This window comes from Mytilus trossulus, chromosome 1 (genome assembly GCF_036588685.1).
Source record: "Mytilus trossulus isolate FHL-02 chromosome 1, PNRI_Mtr1.1.1.hap1, whole genome shotgun sequence".
Classification (NCBI taxonomy): domain Eukaryota; kingdom Metazoa; phylum Mollusca; class Bivalvia; order Mytilida; family Mytilidae; genus Mytilus; species Mytilus trossulus.
The window spans coordinates 87,941,751-87,965,770 of NC_086373.1; the positions used below are offsets into that span (position 1 = coordinate 87,941,751).

A 24,020-nucleotide genomic window follows, 5' to 3' on the forward strand; every position below is an offset into this window, starting at 1 on the left:
TGACAAAATTCATTTTTGTTACACAGACTTGACTTTTGTTACATTATTTGAAAATTGAGCGACAAAAGTCAATTTTGTATTTAAATTAGTTTAGTTTGGTTTCTGTGAACTAATTTGCATACAAAATCGACTTTTGTTACACAAAATTGACTTTTGTTACACAAAAATTACTTTTGTTACACAAAATTGACTTTTGTTACACAAAATTGACTTTTGTGAGACAAAATTGACAAAATTGACTTTTGTTTCAACAAAATTGACAAAATTGACTTTTGTCTCAACAAAATTGACAAAATTGACTTTTGTCTCAACAAAATTGACAAAATTGAATTTTGTCTCAACAAAATTAACAAAATTGAATTTTGTCTCAACAAAATTGACAAAATTGAATTTTGTCTCAACAAAATTGACAAAATTGAATTTTGTCTCAACAAAATTAACAAAATTGAATTTTGTCTCAACAAAATTTACAAAATTGACTTTTGTCTCAACAAAATTAACAAAATTGACTTTTGTCTCAACAAAATTGATTTTTGTCTCACGAAAGTCAATTTTGTCTCACGAAAGTCAATTTTGTCTCATAAAAGTCAATTTTGTTGTTACAAAATTGAATTTTGTCATCACAAAAATGAATTTTGTCATCACAAAAATGAATTTTGTAATCACAAAAATGAATTTTGTCGTCACAAAATTGACTTTTGTCTCAACAAAATTGACAAAATTGACTTTTGTCTCAACAAAATTGACAAAATTGACTTTTGTCTCAACAAAATTAACAAAATTGACTTTTGTCTCAACAAAATTTACAAAATTGACTTTTGTCTCAACAAAATTAACAAAATTGACTTTTGTCTCAACAAAAATGACAAAATTGAATTTTGTCTCAACAAAAATGACAAAATTGAATTTTGTCTCAACAAAATTGACAAAATTGAATTTTGTCTCACAAAAGTCAATTTTGTCTCACAAAAGTCAATTTTGTCTCACAAAAGTCAATTTTGTCTCACAAAAGTTAATTTAGTCTCACAAAAGTTAATTTTGTTTCACAAAAGTCAATTTTGTCTCACAAAATTGAATCTTACCGTACACAATTGACTTTTGTGATTTAATTTCCATATCAGGTAACAAAAGTCAATTTTGTATGCAAATATGTTTATATTTGCATACCTTTAAGACAAAATTGACTTTTGTCATGACAAATATGAATTTTGTCTACAAAAATGAATTTTGTCATGACAAAAATGAATTTTGTCTACACAAATGAATTTTGTCATCACAAAATTGAAGTTCTCACAAAACAAGTCTGTAGCACATAGTTTTGTAAGACAAAAATGATTTTGTTATGACAGAATTGAATTTTGTACAAAACCACAAGAGTCCCATTCGGCGCCCCGTAGCATGGGCTTCTTGTTACAATTTTGTTATCAAAGATGCACACAACAGGTGTTATCTTATTACTAAATCCGTAAGTATATTGTGTTTGCCACCCCCGGGTTTTGATATTGGCTTTCCATATAACAGAGATCAAACCAGTTAATCTAAATAACGAAAGTGCTGGACGTCATATAGGAATTTCTGAATAGTATCATGTGTTGACAAGAATTTTATTTTTTCATGTGAATTGAAATCAAGAAAGGGAAGTACTGCAACCCTGTCCTTGGAGCAATTAAGTATCCCAATTTGAATGAAAATAACCAAGCGTTTAGTCTGTACTCTGCTGAAATAGCTCAACTTTGACCTAAAGATTCATATGGAGGTCACAATTTTCTCATGGGGATCAAGGATAATATTTTAAATAAAAATATATTAAACCGATAAGTTATCTTATTCTTCTTTAACCACTGATATTGACACCAATGGAGATCATCCCACGAGAGACAACTTCCCATTTCAGAAAAAAAAGTTCAAATAAAGCAACGTGAAATCAGGAAGGGTCATCATGTCACCAACATCTTCTCAATATGATTTTGTATACAAGAGAGATAAACTGTTTGATGTGTTAAACCTGCACTATGCTGAAAAAGTTTGCATTTAATCCCAACTTAAAATTTAAACCATTGATTCACAGGGGTTAATCCACATCATGGTAATTATCAGTACAGTGTTAATATACAGTTATTGGTCTGTATCCTATTGAAAACATTGTTGCTACCTACCAAAAAATACACATAATCAACTTCTTTAGAAAGTGGCAATAAAAATTGAATGTGATACTGCCGAATAACTCAGTAACTACAAACAAGACAGCTTCGGATAATTCTACAAATCAGAGATAACATTATCTGTACATGATTTTTGAAGACATTCAGATTCATACAGGGGTAAACAAAAATGTGCATAAGTTGTAAGAAGGCATACGTGAAATTACATCGTGAGAAGAATTGAAACGTCTTGACTTCTTCTAAGATATTTATTATAAGTCTTTTCTTCTTGACTTCCCCATAGGTATCTATTATTAATCTTATCTGCTTTCCTTCTCCTATGTGATATAATACTAATCTTATCTATAGTATGTTATGACGACAGTAGTATACCAATGTTCACATCCTGTCAATCAATTAGGAAGAGACAAATCAAGGACCAGAAACTAAGGGGATCGAATGACAGGGTGGGTAGATAGGATAAACGTATCCAGTTAGGCATGCATCCGTCGCAATGCGAATTTACACTCCATAAAAACGGCAGAATCGGTAAATAGTAAATCAGACGAATCTACAGGTATCTAAAGATATCAGACCATCAAAACATGTCGCTTAGTTATAAAGAGTTGAGACACCAAGTCATCACATCGATCAACAAATTCGTAATCGTAGAAGTGTCCACTACAGTCGTTCTTCCTCGTTACTCCATACAATATTAGAAGGTACTTGTCCTACCTCCATGACACATATGTTGTTGTTCCCGCAAATAAAGCTCCCAGCAACATCGTTTTTGTGTGTAAATCACATTACATAAAAGAGGGACGAAAGATACCAACTGCTTGATAAATGAATTAGGTATTGACAATTCACTTGGAAACTCAACATATAACTCCACGACACCTACTATGCGGAAATCCTAAAAAAATCATAGGTCTGTTCTATGTTCCTTTTGTAATTTCAACCAAAGATGAAGAACTGTAGCTTCCATCACTGTATGGGATACCTAAACTACAAATATGTCCTTACAAACAACGGTATATTGCTGGGTTTGCCACAAAACCTCTTTTAATTATTAACATCAACTTTATCAGCAATCACCGGGCTTCAAAGATATTGTGAAACTGCCTATTATAGAGGTGGCGTGCTTCAAAGGTGGATACTAAAAAAATCCAAAGATATTTTAGAGTATTTACAATCATCTTGCAAAAGTATTTTAAAAACATTTGACTTTCTTTGGTATTGCTTTGTTTCATGATAAAGAATGACCAACGTAGATTTAAGTATCTCGTCTCCGGGTGGGATAAATTATACTTTGGAAACTGACATTATCAAGATGCTTGATTTCTTGATTGACAACATATGTGTTCCACTTGAAGGACTTGTTTTTCAACAAACAATCTGCATTTCCATAAGAAACACCGGTGTCGCTCTTCTTGTCGACGTGTTCCTGTATTCTTATGAGGCTGACTTCATAAAAATCGTTTTAGTAAAAAAGAAATTAGCAATTTCCTTTAACTTTACTTTCCGCTATATAGATAATATTCTCTCACTAAATAATTCAAAATTTAGTGACTATTTTGAACTCATCGGTCCCATCGAACTAGACATGAAGGATACAACAGATAATGTTAGGTCTGCCTCATATCTTGACTGACATCCAGAAATTGACAATGAGGTTCAATTGAAAACAAAACTTTACGACAAAATAGATGATTTCAGCTTCCAAATTATTAACTTTCCATTTCTATGTAGCAACAGACCAACAGCGACTGCATACGGAGTATGTATCTCCCAATTGATATGATATTCCCCGGCTTGTATTTCCTATCATGATTTCCTTGATAGAGGATTGCTGCTCACAGGGAATCTATAAAACCAAGAGTTCCAAATGATGAAGTTGAATTCATCCCTTCGTAAATTTTACGGACGTCATTAAATTTATGTTCCTAATGTTAAAAGTTCCTTTCCACGAATGCGACCTACCGAATTAGACTATTTTCCGGTGTTATAACTAACATGAGCAACACGACGGGTGCCAAATGTGGAGCAGGATCTGCTTACTTTTCCAAAGCACCTGAGATCACCCCCAGTTTTGGTGGTGTTTGTGTTGCTTAGTCTTTAGTTTTCTATGTTGTGGCTTGTGTACTATTGTTTTTCTATTTCTCTTTTTTTTAGCCCTTGCATTGGCTGTTTATTTTTTATCTAGTATGAGCTTGAATGTCCCTCTGGTATCTTTAGTCCGTCTTTTACTGCTGATAAATTGAAAGTTGACAATTGGAAAGATGAAATAATTACGTTTGTCATAGATTGTAGTTTGAAGTCATCCATCTGTGTCTTCTTCCTTCACAGTACAGGCCTCCCATGATTGGGAGTATTATCGTACTTTTTTTTATTTAAATGTTGATGTGAGAAAAACAAATGTGCGGGTATGTTCGATTATCTACAGTGAAACAGTGTCACTATCAAGGAAAAGATGACGATATAACGTAGACATTTTACTCTAGATGTAAGCACTTTGAAATGTTGGTTATTGAGTGACCGATCATGATCAATATACATGTGCTACATGTAACATATATATTTCATTTGATTTGATTTTAAAGTTTGATTCAACTTTTAAACCAGTGTTATGACTTAACAGAGCCTGTATTATATGAGTATTATGTACATGTCGGACAACATCTATCTACACTTTAATATCTCAAAATTTTGCAGCATTTGCATTGGGTGGTGCTTGAATTTCAAAACTTCCAGTTGAACGTCAGAAAAAAAATATACACGCTAGAAAGAACAGTTATGTCTATCGAATTCATGAATTTGATACAACTATGAAACTTTAAATTGGATCTCATTGCATTCCACATTCATGGCATTCCTCGGCCGGGTTGAACCTGAAAAAGTCAAATTTTCAAAAATAACACCTAATCTTGAACAAAATTGTGTTAAATACCAAGGAAGTATATGCCATTCCAAACACATGCACTTGTATCAGAAAACTTGAACCCCAATCCTATATATCATATGATACCTTAATTAATACTGAACACAATTTTTTTTTCTGACGAACAAGTTCCACCATTAAACTTTTGTTCATACTTTGAATAAAGATGAAATGGACCAATCTGAATAAATTTAACTTAAAAAGCTGTAGATAGGTTATTAAAAGAAAGTTTTGTCATATTTTGATGCTTTTTCGTGGCAAATTTACCACCGTGACTGTCAATTTTGTAAATTTTTGATTTTTCTCTATTTTAAGAACAAATTTGGAGGCCTAGTTTTGGCCCAAAAAATAAAATGTTTGATAACCATTTCAAATTGGCACATAATGTTTATAAATGCATAGGGTCAAGAAATATAAATTAAAAACAGAAAGATTTTTCTCTGATGACGTCACAATTACGTCATAATATGTATTGCTTTTACAAAAACGATGAAAATACAGAATTTATGCAGTTTTCTATCATTATTTCCGTTGAGGAAACATCTTGCGCAGCCGAGAAACAACAAAATAATTCAACAGAAGCTTTATTATAACTATTGGCATAATATCACCAAATGTAAAGTTGTTTCTTGGGTGCGCACATACTTTTTCAATCTTAAATATACTTAAAATTTGATGAAAAAACAAGGAAAATCACGAAATTTAACAAAATATGCAAATTAGGTCATGATTCGTTGCCATGGTAACTTGTTCGATGTCAAATTTGTTTTGTTTTTCTTAGTACCTCATACCTTAGTCAAGTTTTCAGTAATTCAAAAATATGTATGATAACTTTTAAATTCGCAGTAATTTTTGGGCCAAATAAGGGCCTTATTGCCCCTACTCCTTGCATATGATCTCTCAAGTTTTTTGTTATATGTGATTGAAAAAATACGTAACTAAGTAATTTGAAAAGACAAAAGTGATAAATGGGACATACATGTTTCTGGTGAAAATCATTTTTTTCATTTTTTACGCGCGCAGCCTCACCTATTTTCTCAGGCTAAATAGACTGCCATGATTGGCGATAAAATTTGAAAAATTAGATACTAAAAAAATACTGATTGTAAACACCCAATTTTTTCACAAAGTCTAGTTTGGAGTTCACATGTTCAAGTGAGGTATTTATTATTAAACTGATTCATTGCAAATTTCCACTTGTATCACATATTTCGGAAATAATTCCAGAACGAGATTTCAACGAGACTTAAACTTCAGAAGAATACATTCTTAATTCGTGTTTGCTTTTATTTTTATTGTTTGAAACAATTACTTGTCAAAGCATGTTAAAAATTATGATTATAATCTGACATTATATATCTCGACCCTTGTTTTCTTCTCATATTTTGTGGTATTTCGTATAACCTTATTAAATGGGCAGTGCTTTGTGGGAATGGATCATAATCCGTAGTTTGACATTTCCGGTTGATCGCCGCCGCGGAAACAAGTTTGCGCATGTCGAAATCTCGAATTCCTGGCGACAAGGGAAGCCAAAACAACTTGTAAACAACATTTAAGTTTTTATGAATTGATAAGCAAATACGCAATGTAAAAGGTGGACGGTATAAAAACAGTATGAATTACGGGTAAATTATGAGACTTAATAACTTTCAATAGATACATAACTGATATCGGAGGCAGTGCTCAACAAAAAATCCAAAATGTAGATAATTTTTTACTAACATGTTTTACTAAACAGATGCTGTCATGAACATGACATGTTCTTTCATATATCGCAAACATAATTTACCAGTTCTTTCTGTACATGTGGCATGAACTGATTTTGAAAGGAACATTGTGGTAAGGGGCCAGCTGAAGCATGACTTTGGTAGCGCTGCATTGAAGACCAGTTTTCAAATATTTAGTTCTGTTGCTTTCTAGTCCTAGATTACTCTGATGTCTAATGGATGTTTTGCCAGACAAGCTGAGACTGTGGGATGTCAGGGCTTGTCCCATATCTTATTCTAAAAGTGGATATTTTCCTGTTAAAATAAGATGCCCTGCTTTAGTGTTTCCTTCAGCTTTGAAAAAGGGCAGGGTAATTGTAAGCTCAGAGGGCACATTAAGACAACAATTTTAGGGCACTTACTTAATATAAACAGGCAATTTCTATAAAATGGATTCATTTAAAACATACTAGTTTAATGCTATAAAAAGGACATATACATCTGTAATCAATCATTAAAAAAAATTGTTAAACAAGAAAAAGTGTTTAAAACATATATATGAAATATTTAAAACAATAAACACAATTCAAAACAAAATCAGTTCTTTAAAAATGTTTAAAAACAAGAAAGAGCTATGTCATATATATAAAAATATTGCTTTGGTCATATCAATTGTCATTGACAAATCATCCTTTTTTTCCCCTAAAGACAGGTTGACACATTCCCTGATATCCAAATCATCTACATTTGTATTGATTAGGTATTTGCTGACACTAGAACAAGATTGTTTACAGTTGAAACATTCAGTCTATTTCTGCGTTGTGAGACTTTTCATGAGACAAACATTCCGTGCCTCTTTGGTGCTGAAAATAAATAAATTACACATTAATCAAGAATATCTTAAATAATCTGGAATTTTTTTCATAAATTGTTCCTTTCTTAAATTAATTAAAATTAAAAACTGAAGAAGTAAATTTAAAAAAAATAATTTGATGAAAAAATTAATTTATTGAAAGTAATTAATATGCAAGTGATTTCATGAGATCCTTGGCCTAACTCAACTTTAACCTTAAAGTATCCCTTTGACAAAAGTTTATTTTACCCCCGAACTAACACTGTTGCAAGTGCGTAACCATTTTGTAATAAAAATTTACAAACCTTTGAAAAAATGATAAAAGCTTTCTGCATTTTGCAGCCTGTTTCTCATTTTCTTCCTCACGTTTTCGCTTCATCCGATTTGTTGATGGCATGATTAGTATCTGTATTCACTATTCAATCTATTGCAGTTTGCTAATCAGCTGATTACGAAATTGATTACAAAATGTCGTCCTAGTGAACTTTTGTTTACGATTGAATGGAAATAACTCGAGCGGTATTCATAAAATATGTCTTTCAGTACTGGTTGTTAATTATGACGATAAAGTCATGGCGTCCGGAATTTCGACAAAATAAGGGCAGGGCGTCAAGAAATCGCGGCAGGGCGCCATTACACGCCAAAACCACCTGTAGGAAACACTATGCAGCTTCTTTGCTTAGACTGACAGTATTGGATCCTTAAAAACCGGGCCTTACATTTGTATTTTCCGAATGGATGTGTAAAACCATTCAAACAGGAAAAGCAACGGTATAATCTACATGTATATAAAAAACAAGAAACGTTTATGAACCACATCAACAAACGACAACTACTGAACATCAGATTCCTGAGTTACGACGGTTGCAAATTATAGATCTAGACCACTTTTGAGAATTGTCCATGAAAAACTTGTCAATTATGCACGCCTTTAATGGGTCTTTTACCAGATAGAGGGGATAGCATGTACAATGTATCCCTTCACTATAAACGCTCATCAAAGGTTTATTCTTGCAATATAGCTTAATAGTTTTCAAACCACATGCTCAACATTGGAACGGAAGTACCGACGCCCCTAAACGCACGAATGATGTTCACTTATACCAAAGTTTTTGACGGAAATGCATCAAATTTAAAAGTTGTCTATTGCAGCAGGTTTAAAAGTTTTAATGATACCAAACCTTCACCCTCGTATATAACAGTTTAACTAAGTATTGCACAATAGAAAATAAATACAAATCTTTTAACCAATTTGGGTCATTTTTTGATTAATTTAAAGTCTTTAATTTATAGGGGTTCTAACCTTGTAAGGTGTATTGCTATTTTGGATATCGCCAATTTTTAAATTTGTCTACATTTTTATGGTACATTAGGGTCTAAAACTAAACTTTTCATCAAAATCTTAATAATTGCAGCTCTACATCATGTACATTTTGTTGTATGTCATGTATGTGTATGCATGAAATGCTCAAATTTTTTTTTTTATTTTGGGCTCTTTTTTCAAATACATGTGTAAGTCAATATTAAAGTTTGAAGGCTCCAAAATTAAATTTTGTTTGATTTTAACTGAAACCACATTTTTGGTGAATCTAACCATGTTGTTAGAATAAGGATATCAGACCATACTAGATGAATTATTTGTCACATTTTAGATCTTTTACCACATTTATTTTGTGTCAGAAACCTATGTTACATGTATGTCAAAAATTTGATCAGAATCCAAATTCAGACATTATCAAGCTTGAATATTGTGTCCAAACTTTCCCCAACTGTTCAGGGATTAGACCTCTGCAGTCTGTGTAGGCATATCATTTTATTTTTTCTATTTTTTTAAGTATTGATGTATTGGAAATGACTTCATTCTGTTTGCAGTTTTTCATAGCACAATATATTAAGAATTTGTAATTAAAATTAACAACCACATAAAAATGGAAGTTTCTATATACATGTACATGTATCACAGATATTGTTTGTTTTCAAATAAATATATTTTTACCATTGAAACTTAATTTGTGAAACCATGTGTTCACAGTTTGATCCATTTGTATAGTTCGGAAGAAGTTGGTAAGGCCTAATTTATCATCATTCAGTTTTCATTTGACACTTCTGAATAATTAATCAAAAAATTCTCACATGAATAAAACTTTTCCCAAGATAACTCATAATACATTGTAAGTCACATGTACATTTACATATACTATTGGTAATTATTATGTATGCATATGGGATGACTTAAAAAAAGATTGGCATGAAATCAATGTAGTATGAAATAAATCTGTGCATGGAAATGTCTTATGATGGTAGAACAAAATGTGAAGAATTATGTATGCATATGGGGAAACATTGGCTTATTATGTTAGGGAATGAGAATGCCAAATGAATGTAAACTATGTGTACACTAGTCTACAATGTTCACCCTTTTTCTGGCCTTGCAATTGGCAGAAATTCTAACAGGGATAATAGACCATTAATGATTGAATGCTTCAATTTAAAATAATGTAAATTCAGAAATTATTGCGATATTTTTATTATTGCGAAAAAGGCAACACGTAGTCGTTTATAATCGCAATTATTGAAACTCACATTTTTAAAATTTTGTAGTATAGTATTTAAACAGGATTTTTCTCAATATCGCAAAAATTAAAATCTCATTTTAGTCTAAAGTGACAAAATCACAATAATTTCTGAATTTACAGTAATACTGTACTGTAACATACATGCACAACATGTTTATGATAGTTTACATGTAAATGTTTCATGACATCCTGTTATGTTATGGTCATGGATTTAAAATTTTGATTTAATTTTTCAGGCTATTAAATTTTAAGGCCCAGAATGGAAAGCCTCAGATATTCTGGTCTAATGGTAAGTTTTTGTTTTAATTTTAATCATGACAATAGCATTACTTAATATATGTGTATATGACTCAGCAAATACAATGTACATTGATGTTTGAAATCATTTCTTAATCAACAGCGCATTGAGTAAATACATTATTGGATATATAGATTTGCACTTTAAAAGTAAAATGAATTATACTGTTAGTGTTATGTTCAGTTTCGTTTAAAAGTTATATTAATTAGTTCAAGGTTTTACCAGATGAAATTGTATAAATACATTTTATTATTAATTAATTGTAGAACAATCAAAGAAGCAAGAAAGAAAGGTAAGTTATGAACTGTAATGTTGAAAGATACAATTGAGAGTTCAAGATGAAAGGTGGTGATTGATGCATTTTGTAAAGTGTGTTCAATTTTATTCATGGAAATTAAATGTATTTAATATTAAAAAATTAGGTATGAGTGGTTAAATATCAGGATGGTAACATAGAAAAATTAACTAAGATTGGGCAACAAGATGTCACTATAAAAGTATACTTTAATAAAGACAAAATCATGGTACACTTGAGCAAGTTAAGGAGTTTTTAAAATTTTCACAGGCAGTACAACGACTGAGCATGCATGAGAGATAAAACAAGGATTGATAACAGTCTCTGAATTTGGATATTTTCTCAAATATTGGCATTTTTTGTGGGAAAAAAGATTGTTTCAAAGGCAAATTAAGGAAGAATAAAACACTTTGTATGGTTTTAGAGGAGTTGCGGCTCAATGAAATTAGACTCTTCCTTTAGAAGTATAGATATATAATTATTTATAACATCTTGTTTATATCATTATAAGTGTAATATATTGTTTTACTATAATACTAGTAGAATTAAACAGTTGGCGTGTATATCTAAATCTATAAAATGGCCAAAAGTGGCTTGAATACACATTTATGATAGATTTCAGAGTAACATTAACATTTTGTAAATACCTTTATTAATATTAAGCTTTGTATTTTTCTATTTAATAGTTTGGTTACAAAAGTCGTGACCAGAGATTTACCTTACGACAGTATCCTTCCGACATGACAGCAGACTCTGACAATTTACTTCAACCAATAGAACCACCAGAGGAAGAAAAACCCAAGAAACCTGCTAAAAACTTTATCAAGAAAAACAGAGAAACAATGGGCAAGAAAGCAACTAAAAATAAAGAAAATGGCAATCTTGTTACACTCACACAGGAGCAACTGAATGCTATCCTAGCTTCCGTTGGAAAAGTTGCCTCTGGGAGAGAAGATACACTTCGTATATCAATGGGTAGGTTTTAACTACAACTACAGCAATACAGATTGTTTATGTTTATTAAGAAATTTAGGTGCTAGCTTTAGTTCAATATTGATGATTTTTAGATTTGGCACTTATAATTAGTAGAAATAGAACAACTAGGTGAATGTTTTCTTCATAGCTCATTTACTCAAGTTTGCTTTATTGGATTTGTATAGAAATACTATCAAAAAGATAGGTTTTATAAAGACAAGTTAGCCATTTTGGAAAAGTTGTTCAAAAGTTATGAGTAGTCAATTTGGTGATTTTCAGTTGATTAATACAGAACTATTTGTCTTTTAATTATAAAACTCAACAATTATCAATACATCACAACATAAACAAATTTTGATGAATTTTCCTAGTTGATTTGCAGAAAATTTACTATTTTAAAGTGAAATTAAAAAAATATGTCTTCACAACGGGTGCCACAAGTTTTCTATGCTGTGTCATGTGTACTATTGTTTGTCTGGTGTTTTTTTAGCCCTGGGGTTGTCAGTTTATTTTTAGATTTATGAGTTTGACTGTCCCTTTGGTATCTTTCGTCCCTCTTTTCACAAATTCTTTTATACCTTATTCCATAAAATGTTATTGAAATCATATTTTGTCATTCTTGAGTTATGTGACTTGATGAAATAGAGAGGATAATCATGTCTGTATGTTTTTTCCTTCTATCAGATTCAGATAAACATGTAATAAAAGTAGAATCACCAGGTAGGGAAGGAGAGGGAGAGCACAGGCGTAGACATAGAGATAGAAAGAAGAAAGATGAAGACCAAAGTATATTTGCTTTGGTTGATGACAATAAAAAGACCAGGTAAACATTGGAAAAGATACTTGTGAGCACCAGAAATTTTATAAAATATCTGACATGGTATTTGTACTGAAAAGGATAAGCAGGTTAATGACAAACCTCACATTTACACTAATGAATGAAATTTCTACAATCTGAAAAGAACTCATAAAACTGAAATATTTTATGTTAACATAGTGGTTAAAAACTATCTGACATATGATATAATGATTATTGTTTCTCATGTGTAAATTTCCATTTTACATTTTTACTGCTATGTTGAAAGAAACTTGATGAAATTGTTCCATTTATTTTGCAGTTCTACTTTAACAAATATTTAATAATGAGTGAAATTAAGAATGCTTCAAAATTAGTTTAAGATAATGTGGTACATGATGTTTTAATTTCATATGCTTGCCTAAGTTATGATTTATTGCACATTTTCAATTTTAAAGTCCAGTATGTACATTTAAAGTCTTGATCTTTTTAAAACAGTAGAGATAATGACGATAGAAGGAGAGACAGACGTGACAGAACTCCAGAAAGATCTGACTCAGGGGATAGATATAGATCTAGAAAACATTCAGGTGAAAGAGATCACCACAGAAAACATTCTGGTGATCGAGAATATAGAAAAAATTCTAGTGAACGTTATAGAGATCATTCAAGTGATAGACATAGAAAACATTCTAGTGATCGATATCGTAGAGATTCTAGAGAAAGACGGAGAAGCCGTACGCCAAGTAGAGAGAGATATAGAACACCTTCACGGGAAAGACGAAGACATTCACCAGATGACAGATCTAGAGAAAGACGTAGACATTCTCCAGATGAAAGACACAGACATTCACATGATAATAGATCTCGGGAAAGAAGACATTCACCTGAGGACAGATATCAAAGAGATTCTTCAGAAGGAAGGCATCGGAAACATACTCCAGAAAGGGTTGATCATAAAAGTGAAAAACCCAAAGAGGAAAACCCTCCTTCACCAAGGGAAATAGCAGGAATACCTGTCACATTGCCTTGGAAACACATGACAAAAGCAGAAAGAAGGAGGTTAATGATAGCAAGAGAAAAGGTTATGGCAGATGAAACCAGGTAAAACAAGTTAATGGAGGAGAGATTAAGGAAGCCATTAGTTCAAATCATCAAGTTTTGGCAATGTGTTCTAAAAAAATTATGTTTGGCTAAATTATAAATCATTGATATCATCTCCTCTGTAGTCACTTGTTGCACATGTTCCTGATGCTACAAACTGTTCAAGTTTTGTTTGAAGTTATTTGTTCATACTAATATTGTTTAATTATACCCCTTGGGTAACTTTATTTGGAAAGTTTTGATAATATGGAGGAGTAACCTGCCTTTCTACGAGCCTCTTTGTCCACATACTTTAAACTTTGCAGAATGATGGTTTAGCAAGCATCATCACAGCTATTTCTTCAATTTTTATGGGCTGATCAAAGTTTTGAATAGTCATCTTTTCATACCACTTTGTTATTGCAACTCTCAATCTCCAAGTAACATGGTACAATTTTACATCCTTGTTTTTATATGCCCGTCTTTTAGATGGGACGTATTATGGTATACCGTTGTCCGTCTGTCCGTCGTCCACACTTCAGACAATAACTCAAAAACACTTTCACCAATTTCCATGAAACTTAAGTGAATTGTTTATATCTATTGATGTAAGCTCCCTTTCGTGGTTTTTTTAATTTCAGATTTTAAGTTTTGGATTTATGGGGCTTTATTAATAAAAAAAAGGGGGGATTTTCAACACTTCGGACAATAACTCAAAAAGGCTTTCACCAATGTCCATGAAACTTTGGTGAATTGTTTATATTTATTGATGTAACCTCCCTTTCAATTTTTATAAATTTCAGATTTTAAGTTTTGGATTTATGGGGCTTTATTCATAAAAAAGGGGGGTTTTTAACACTTCAGACAATAACTCAAAAAGGCTTTCACCAATGTCCATGAAACTTTGGTGAATTGTTTATATCTATTGATGTAAGCTCCCTTTCAATTTTTATAAATTTCAGATTTTACATTTACGTGTTATGAATTTTCATGCTTAAAAAAGGGGGGATTTTCCAATTTTGGGACAATAACGTAACACTTTCACAAGATTTTATGCAACTTTGATAAATTGTTTATATCTTTTGACATAAGCTCCCTTTCCATTTTTATAAATTTTAGATTTTACGTTTTCTTAAGTAATGAATTTTTATACTTAAAAAGGGGGATTTATGCAACTTTGGTGAATATATTAATGTAACATCCCTTTTGATTTGTATAAATATCAGATTTTACATCAGCTATTCCAATTTCGTCAGATTTTACTACTTCTACTTCTTTGCACCTTCTGAGTCCTGCCCCATGTCAATTCCCATCTTTAACATATCAGCTTTTCTAAGATCAAACTCGGTGCATTATTAGATCCTTTTATACAGATGTGCATACATGTATGAGAGTAGTTTGTTATGGTCAATTGAGATTTTCCAGAAGTTAGATATTAGAACTGAAAAGTGTTAGTTATCTTTCAACAGTGATAAAATTTCTATTTGTCACAAATAATCTTTTGAAAAGAAGATTAATTGTGACTTTAAAAGTTTTTATATCCATGTTAAATTGTTTATTTTAGTTTGTCATTTCTGGTGAATTATTTCTCTAATTATTATTTTATAATCTGCTGTATGCATAGTAAACATGTAATATGCCATACATCAGGAAATCTTAAAGCATAATATGAAAATCTGCATCAATAGTTACAAAATGTATATAAAATCCAGTTTGATTATAGGTCAAATTAATGATACGCATCAAATCAAGATAAACAAAATTGAATTAATTTTATTTTCCATGAGAGAACTTTTTATAAGGTTTTTGTAATTTAGTTTAAATGCACTTCCTGTAATGTTAAAGAGCACTTTTCTTACAAATTGGTTACTTTTGAATTTTGATATTAATTGTAAACATTCATGATGACATTTGTAAGTTAACTATAATTGTTTCCTATCATCATAATATTTTACATTATGTGTAACTGCTAATAAGATTTTCATAACATTTCAATTCCTACTGCATTCAAACACTAAAAATCTTATCTGTCATAACATTATCTTTGATTTCCTGGTGTTTTATCTAATCTTGTTTTAATTTAACATTTTGTTTTCATTTTTTATATTCATTGAATTATTTCTTGGTTATTTGGAAATGGATATGATTTCTATAATTTTTTTTAGGGATTTCATTATACTTTTCAAAATTCAAAGAAGTCAATATTATACATGTGTAATCTTAACTTTGTATCTGATTCTATAACTGGTGTTAATGTAACTTATAAGATTTTATTTTATATGTTATCATTTGAAAAAAACAGCAGTAAAAAGTAGTTTCAAAGGGAAAATAATTAGAAGCTCAATGTAAAGTTTATATCAAAACTGAAAGTATCAACTTGGTTAACTTATCTTTTTAAATATTGATTGATTAAACTCACTTATTTTGAAATGGGTTATTTGTTTTATTATAGAAAAGAGGAAGAGGAGAAGAGACGTAATTTTCAGGATTTAGAATCAAAGTCTTTACACAAAAATTTCAAAAAAGATGATTATCGGCGGGAATCCCGGGATGATTATCAAAGGCGAGATGATGATAGAATTTCAGACTTTGATCGAGGTTCTAGTCTAAAAACATCCAGTTTGCCTCCACCCGCTCCTGCTACTGCTAAAACAAGTCTAGGAGAATTGAAAAGAAGACAGTGGGAAAGAGAAAGAGGTGAGAACTATTACTTTAAAGTAAAAGTTGTTATAATCTAACTTTCACATTCTGGGAATCAACTTTTAGACAGAACTGAACTGAAGTTTAAGTGGTCAAAATTTTGACTTAAACAGATAAAAACTTACAAGTGACCATACCTTGTTCTTCAAGAATTGAACCGAAATTCTTTTTGCCAACTGAGTTCTTGTCAGTCTGCTTAAAATTAAACCTCACACTTGCTATCATTAATTTATATATTGCATGCGAAATTATTTAATAATGGATCACCAATTTATTTATTCCAAATTGTAAGGGTTTTCATCCAGACAGAAACCAAGTTGATGTTAAGCTACTAAAATACAAAAGGATAAGAAAGTTAACAACTGCAGTAAACCCTTTACAGCCTTCAACAATGAGCAAATTCCATATGAAATTATCAAAGAAAATTGAATAATTTAAAAAAAAATTATGTATAAACAGAAATCATGCAAGGAATTTATTACAAGCATATTTTATGATTAATGCCTGTTTTTCAGCTGACTCAACAAATACAGGAGAATTTCAGCCATGGGGGAAACCAGGTGCCGGAGCTCCCATACGTACTAAGTCAGGAAATGTAGCAGCAGACTACGGCAAAAGAAAGGTCTCTAGAATAGTATCTTCTAGGAAGATGTTTTTAATGTTCTGATGAGGGAAAGGGGGCTTATAGCGGGATTATGTGTTAGGTCTAACTTTAATAACAGTTAACATGTAATTGAACAATAGTGTGTCACAGTGTAGAATAACTTTTAAAGGGCTACAGAATATGAAAAAAAATGCCTAATATATAAGAAATAAACATTTTATATAACCTTATTTCCATAAAGCTTTATAGAAGATATTCTTACACCTTAATGCTTACTTTTACCTTTTTTCCATAGAAATATTATTTTCATCTCATATAAGAATTAATATTTCTTTGCATTTTGCATTAGAGGAAAAAATAACTTTGAAAGCAACTAATCTGTATTTATAATCAGAAGTAACCGTTATTAACAAATAAAATAAAATTAGAAATCAAGATGTTGGGATTTTTCAAAAATACTTTATTTCAGAAATAATTGAATTTTTAATTGGTTTTTCTACTTCATAAGTATATATATCTCATTTCAAAAGTGTTTTACTCCACACAACAATAATACACCTTTATACAAAAAAAAATTAAGAGTTTTTTATTCTACTAAACTTCATGGTTGAGGGATCTTTGAGATAACATAAATCGTTCAATGGAATTTCTGAAATTGATCATAACTTCTAACCTTCCCCACCAAACATACTGGTATATAGACTTTATAACAAGATAAAATAAATATTACTAATAGAAGAAATGCTAAGTTATGGTGCAGCATCTTTTAATAGTTTTCTTGCGAGTATATTACTTTCAGCATTTGTAGAATTTTAGTAGAATGTAGTTTCTGCATCCATTACAGGTCATTAGTCATTTTAGAAGTGCATTACTGCTGACTAAATTTGCTATTTTAGAAATAAATTTACTGCATGTTATGAGGTACCTTTTGCTTAGTTCCATAATAAATATTTTAATGAATTAAACAATCTGTATTGATTGAAAAGGAAAACAGACAACTTCTTGTTATAATCATTTAAGTCTTGTTTATACTTTTTTTTCGTTCAATTTGTAGTAATCTGAAACTATGCATAATCTACCACCTTTGATATTCTTGTTTGGTTGTTTCTTGAGTAGCTCATATGACATTTTATATAAAAAAAAACCAAGTCAAATGAATAAAATCAACTTGCTAGGACATGACCATTGGCTAATAAAGTTGTAATGCACTTAAGAGATAGAAAATTATTTATAGTATTGATTAGATTTTTTGCTTGATACATTTGAGTGTTTTTTGTGGTGATAATTTTGATACTAATTTTTCTGTTTTTTTTAGGCTCTAAATTACTAAAGTTGGATTTCTTGTATTTAATTCTGATTTTAATGATAAATGGTAAAGAAATGTATTTCATTCACACAAAAACTGATAAAGATGGGGAAAAAAATGATTATTATCACCCTTGTTTAAATCATTGATATTTTGATAATTATCTCCCTTCTTTAAATCATTGGTATTTTGATAATTATCTCCCTTTTTTAAATCATTGGTATTTTGATAATTATCTCCTTTGTTCAAAACATTAGTATTGTAAATGTATAAGTTCAAGCAACAAGTCTAATCATATAGAATTTTTGATGTTTTTTTGTTAACACCATATTATTTCTTCACAGGAATTACTATATCCATTCGTGAATCATCGGAACTAGGCACTGGTGAAGGAAAAGATTGACACAGAACCAGAAAATTTATACTTGTTTTCTATTATAGCACAAATATTGTGGTTAAGGGTCAATTCAGTATTAAAAACAACCCCAAAGTTTTGAATAATCAGTATTGATTTTTATAAAAAAAACGAACCAAAATTTTATTTTGTTACATCATTTTTGTCTTTTTGATTAATATATGCATGTGTTGTGGCTGATATTTTAAATTAATTTGGATTTCATTTTGCTAGATTGCATCATTTATTTTAATTTAATTGGAAAGTATGACAAATTTATTTTTTTCGGCAAAATCAATAAGTGCTGTATTTGTTTGAATAGCTATATTAGCTAGACATTTTTTTTTGTGACAGATCATTTCGCCATTTATTTCATAGATTTTTTATGTGATTGATAGCAAATGTGTTAAGATTGGTATTTTAAGCTATTTGCCAGTTCAATTCATAATCACAGTACAAAAAAGATCATCCATGTCAAATAATTCACAGGGTACATCATTATAAAAGAGTGTACAGCATAATACTCATATTCTTCATTGAAACTGTCAAAACTTTTTAGTTTTTGTCTAGCATTTAAAAAGCCATAAAATCTACATATAAACTAAATTGGATCATGGGGGGGGGGAGGGAGAAATGAAAGGTCTCTTAATGTACAGTTAAGTATTATATATCAACCAAGTAGAAAATAATGGGGTGCATATTTAGGAATTGTGCATATTTCTAGTTTACATCTTTTAATTTTTATTTTTTCCTTATATAATTTATGTCACCTGATTTACCTTTCCTAGCATTTTATATCATTTATTTTTCTTAGAGAACTTCATTTTAGCTGATACTTTAATTTACTATGAATTTTGAAATTCTTTTTGATCCCATTTAAAAATAAAATTCCGTAACAAATAATTTATATCTGAATTTATTTTTGTAGGATGTAGCCAATGACTTTGATATTAAATAAACTATTTCATTAAATCTAACTATTTTTAAAACACTTGAACTGTTCATTTATTGTTTTACATTATTATATCATTTTCTTCAATCATAATCATCCATTTAATAGCTAGGAAATATAATTAAAAGAGGGAATGTTTGATTTGGGTTAAATTTAAACATTTGTATATAAATTGAAATAATATGTTTTTACTTTCTGTGTAGTTTTTGTTTAAAATAGTTTTCAGAAATTTAGTTATGTATTCGGCATAGCTAATTTAACCAACTCAAAATTCAAACGTATTAAAAAATGGTGAATTTGTATAAAGCTATTTGTTTGTATTGTATTTTATTTACAGTTATTTTTATACACAAACATTGTAAAATGACTCTAATAATTCCATGTCCAAAACAACATCCAAACAAAATTCATTTCCATTACATGTTTTAATTTAACAAAACTTTCATTGTTTAAAACAGGTTGTGCATTGGAGTGCACTCTCACAGAATGAGCTCGGAAAATAAAAGCTGTTAAAGTAGTAACTTTTGTGTGTTTAATTGTTTTAAGTTTGGTGGAAGAAGTTTTTATATATTTTAGGACTTTAGGAAAGCTGAATCACAAATTTATATTTATATAAATAAAATTGTAAAATTTCCACTGAAAATAAAAACACAAAACTTATTCTTTAACAGTACATCTTCATAAAAGTACTGTAAATTTGTTTGGGCAATTTGTATACACTGATAATGCAGTATGAGTATTTAACATTTAGCAGTGCTAACTCTCTTTGGATCAAAATTTTCAGTTCTGTAAGAGTTATTTCCCCTTGATTTGGTTGGTTTGACACAACGTCCATTTTTCATATTTTATATATGATAACAACAATAGCTTACTTTATGTATTACTTCCATTACGACTACAATGAATTTAAGTAGAAATTAAATTCGTAAAAATAGCTAAATTCATGAGTTAAATTTAAAAGTTTTAACGTAATTGTACTGCTAGGTACTGGTAGATGTAACTATATGCATGTTTTCTTTGTTACAGAATTGCTCAAACAAATTAAGATGAATGTGTTCACACATGGAAAGTCAGAGCTCTATTGGGTAAAATGTGAATTATTAGAATCATTGGTAAAAATCCGTCCAGTATTCTTTCCTTGTGCATGATATAGTGTTCATGTAATGTCATAGATAATGTCTCGTTAAGAATTATTATTTGTTATTACTTTAGCTTTATTTATTAAACCATATTTTACTCTTTGAATGTTTGACTTTATTATTCTTATTTACAAGATTGAGCTCTGACTTTCACTGTGTAAATTTAGGTAAGAATTAGATTAGTAAATTTGTTGTTGTAAATTGTATGTATGCTACAGGAATCGGGGAACAATTGCTAATGGGTTGGGGAAGTTAAAAGTCAGAGCTCATGCTTGTAGGTAATCTATCCTAGATAGTCTGAAGAATCTTCATTATAAAGAAAATCACATCAACATCAGTGCAATACTATGAAGATGTGACAAATTGACATGCCCACAAACCCTTAACTAGCAGTCAGCTTGTCTGTGATCATTAGGGCCCCACTGAGTGGCGGGTCATTATAATGATCCGTCCATCCGTAACAAAGTATCTAGAGAACCGTTTTAATTTCATACTTTATTCTTAACGTGTATATTAACCAACACCAGGTGTGTCATATTGTTTGTACAACTTTCTAGGTCAAAATTCAAGGTAGAAAACTTTGGTTTCAGTTGACAACTCCATGTCCTATGGTAAAGATTGTATCTGCTCTATATCTTGAGAACAATTATGATTTCAAAGATTATACTTGACATGTATATTAACCAACACCAGAGGGTGTGTCATAATGTGTGTACAACTTCCTTGGTCAAATGTCAAGGTGGTCAAGAACTTTGGTTTTAGTTGATAACCACATGTCCTATGGTAAAGATCGTGTCCACTTTATTTCTTGAGAACTATTATGATTTCAATGTTATACTTGACGTGTATGCTAACCAACACTAAAGGGTGTGTCATTATGTATGTAAAACTTCCTAGGTCAAAGGTGAAGGTTGTCAAAAACTCGGGTTCAGTTGTCAACATCATGTCTTATGGTAAAGATTGTGTCACCCCTATATCTTGGGAACTGTTATGATTTCAAAGTTTATACTTGACATGTATTTCAACCAACACCAGACTGAGAGCGTGTGTCATAATGTATAAACATTTTCCTAGGTCAAAACATTGGTTTCAGTTGACAACCCTATGTCTGATAAAGATACAAATATGTTACCACACATTACTCACAAAGGGGCCCACAGAGATAGCTCCCATCTCAATGATGTCTAGTCTTAACTCTTCCATTTCAATGTCAGTTTACAAAATATTCATGTTGATATAAAGATAAGGAGATATCCACTGGAGTCCAAATCATGTCTATGTGACCAACTGTTCGTCTAGGTCACTGTATGTGCTTCAACAATGTGCCAATTTCATTATTACACTCCTGTTTTTAAGAATTAAAGGCGATTTGTCAGCATACTGTTTTCAACAATAGTCAAGTAACGGTCCCATTTGTAAACATCTAAATTGCCGCGTAACTAGACATGTGAATAAATTTCACAGAAAATAACACAGACAACTTGCTGATTTTGATAGCTATAAAAGTACACAATCTGCTGATAAATATGTGATGTCTAATTATACTCATATCTTGGCTGTTGTGCTGCTTTGAGACAGATTTCTTGTAGTGACATCATCAACAGTTGTGTAATAGCCAATAAATCTGGGTAAACTAAATTGTGTTACAAGTTTTCACATGTCCTGATCGTCAACTTTACATTTGCTAAAATACATCAGTCAAAAAAGCAAGAGTAAGTGTATGTTATTGGTGAGCAGAAGAATATTGTACATTTCATGGTAAAATCTAAGCAACAAGAGGGCTGATATTTTGTAAATTGACAAATCTTGGATAAGTATATATATGCCTTCACCAAATATGATCAACTTGACCTACAATTTGTTTTCTCATCTGTGGCGAAAGTATATTTGGGCATTACTTTTCATGAGTGGCGAAAGTATATTTGGGCATTACTTTTCATGAGTGGCGAAAGTATATTTGGGCATTACTTTTCATGAGTGGCAAAAGTATATTTGGGCATTACTTTTCATAAGAGGCATAAGTATATTTGGGCATTACTTTTCATGAGTGGCGAAAGTATATTTGGGCATTACTTTTCATGAGTGGCGAAAGTATATTTGGGTTTTACTTTTCATGAGTGGCGAAAGTATATTTGGGCATTACTTTTCATGAGTGGCAAAAGTATATTTGGGCATTACTTTTCATAAGAGGCGAAAGTATATTTGGGCATTACTTTTCATAAGTGACGAAAGTATATTTGGGCATTACTTTTCATAAGTGGCGAAAGTATGTTTGGGCATTACTTTTCATGAGTGGTGAAAGTATATTTGGGCATTTCTTTTCATGAGAGGCGAAAGTATATTTGGGCATTTCTTTTCATGAGAGGCGAAAGTATATTTGGGCATTACTTTTCATAAGTGGCGAAAGTATATTTGGGCATTACTTTTCATGAGTGGTGAAAGTATATTTGGGCATTTCTTTTCATGAGTGGCTATGAGGTGTCAGAAGATTGCAAATCGTTTAGATAATTATCCTTGTTTTCAAGATTACAAATTTTAATTCAGTTTGTAAATGATGAGACCTTTTTAGATGGTCCTTATTTTTATTTCAATGGTCAGGATAAGGTCTATTTATCAGTAGTCATACATGATCAGTCAACTACATTTGATATGTTGATATTTAGATGTCTGTCTATCATGTCAATTGGCCATGATTCCATGCCCACAGGTCTAGCTGATCTGGTTTCTAGCTCAATAACACTCAATAAAACTAGAAATCAGTGTGTTTATTGTTCATTATACTCTATAATAGACTGCACCTGATATCTTCTCTGAAAGAACCTGTATCTACACCCTAAAATTCAGAGAAATATAAATACATTTTGAGGTCAAGGAATGCAAGGATCTATTTGCAGTTACTTGAGCTTTTGTTTCCTTTGAAAGCCTCACTGTGACTGAGCTGAAAATCAGCAATAAAAGCACTGATATTTTGCTACTGGTATTTTGAAGGGTCTGTAGAGATTTTTTGGCATGAGTTTATATCATATCTCTTCCTTTCCATTGCACAACAAATGAATCTAGCTTACTGGTAGACCAAATTGAACATTTCTAAACACATTATGGTTAAAAAAAAATGGATTGAACTTTCACAAGTAAGAGCTCATTGACTGGTAAGTAAAATAAAAACTAAATTCCCTTTATTTTTGGGGATAATTGACTTTCGTGATTTCCTAAGTTTGAAAACAAGCCTTTAGAAAGTGTAATCTGATTTCAAATCTTTGA

At 30.8% G+C, this 24,020-nt stretch overlaps 1 protein-coding gene across 4 annotated transcripts in view; it reads left to right on the top strand.

Moving 5' to 3' along the window:
• The first annotated feature begins 6,545 nt into the window (after positions 1-6,545).
• Positions 6,546-24,020, top strand: part of LOC134688429 (trichohyalin-like) — a 35,219-nt gene continuing 17,744 nt past the window's right edge. The window contains exons 1-8 of one of the 4 annotated variants that reach the window (XM_063549139.1): positions 6,546-6,707; positions 10,454-10,506; positions 10,782-10,807; positions 11,497-11,785; positions 12,470-12,608; positions 13,080-13,685; positions 16,117-16,361; positions 16,880-16,986. In XM_063549139.1, the coding sequence (XP_063405209.1) occupies positions 6,697-6,707; positions 10,454-10,506; positions 10,782-10,807; positions 11,497-11,785; positions 12,470-12,608; positions 13,080-13,685; positions 16,117-16,361; positions 16,880-16,986 (1,476 nt within the window). In that variant the 5' untranslated portion in view covers positions 6,546-6,696. The remainder of the gene's footprint in view (positions 6,708-10,453; positions 10,507-10,781; positions 10,808-11,496; positions 11,786-12,469; positions 12,609-13,079; positions 13,686-16,116; positions 16,362-16,879; positions 16,987-24,020) is intronic. The other 3 variants (XM_063549164.1, XM_063549156.1, XM_063549148.1) reach the window with 3 other exon arrangements.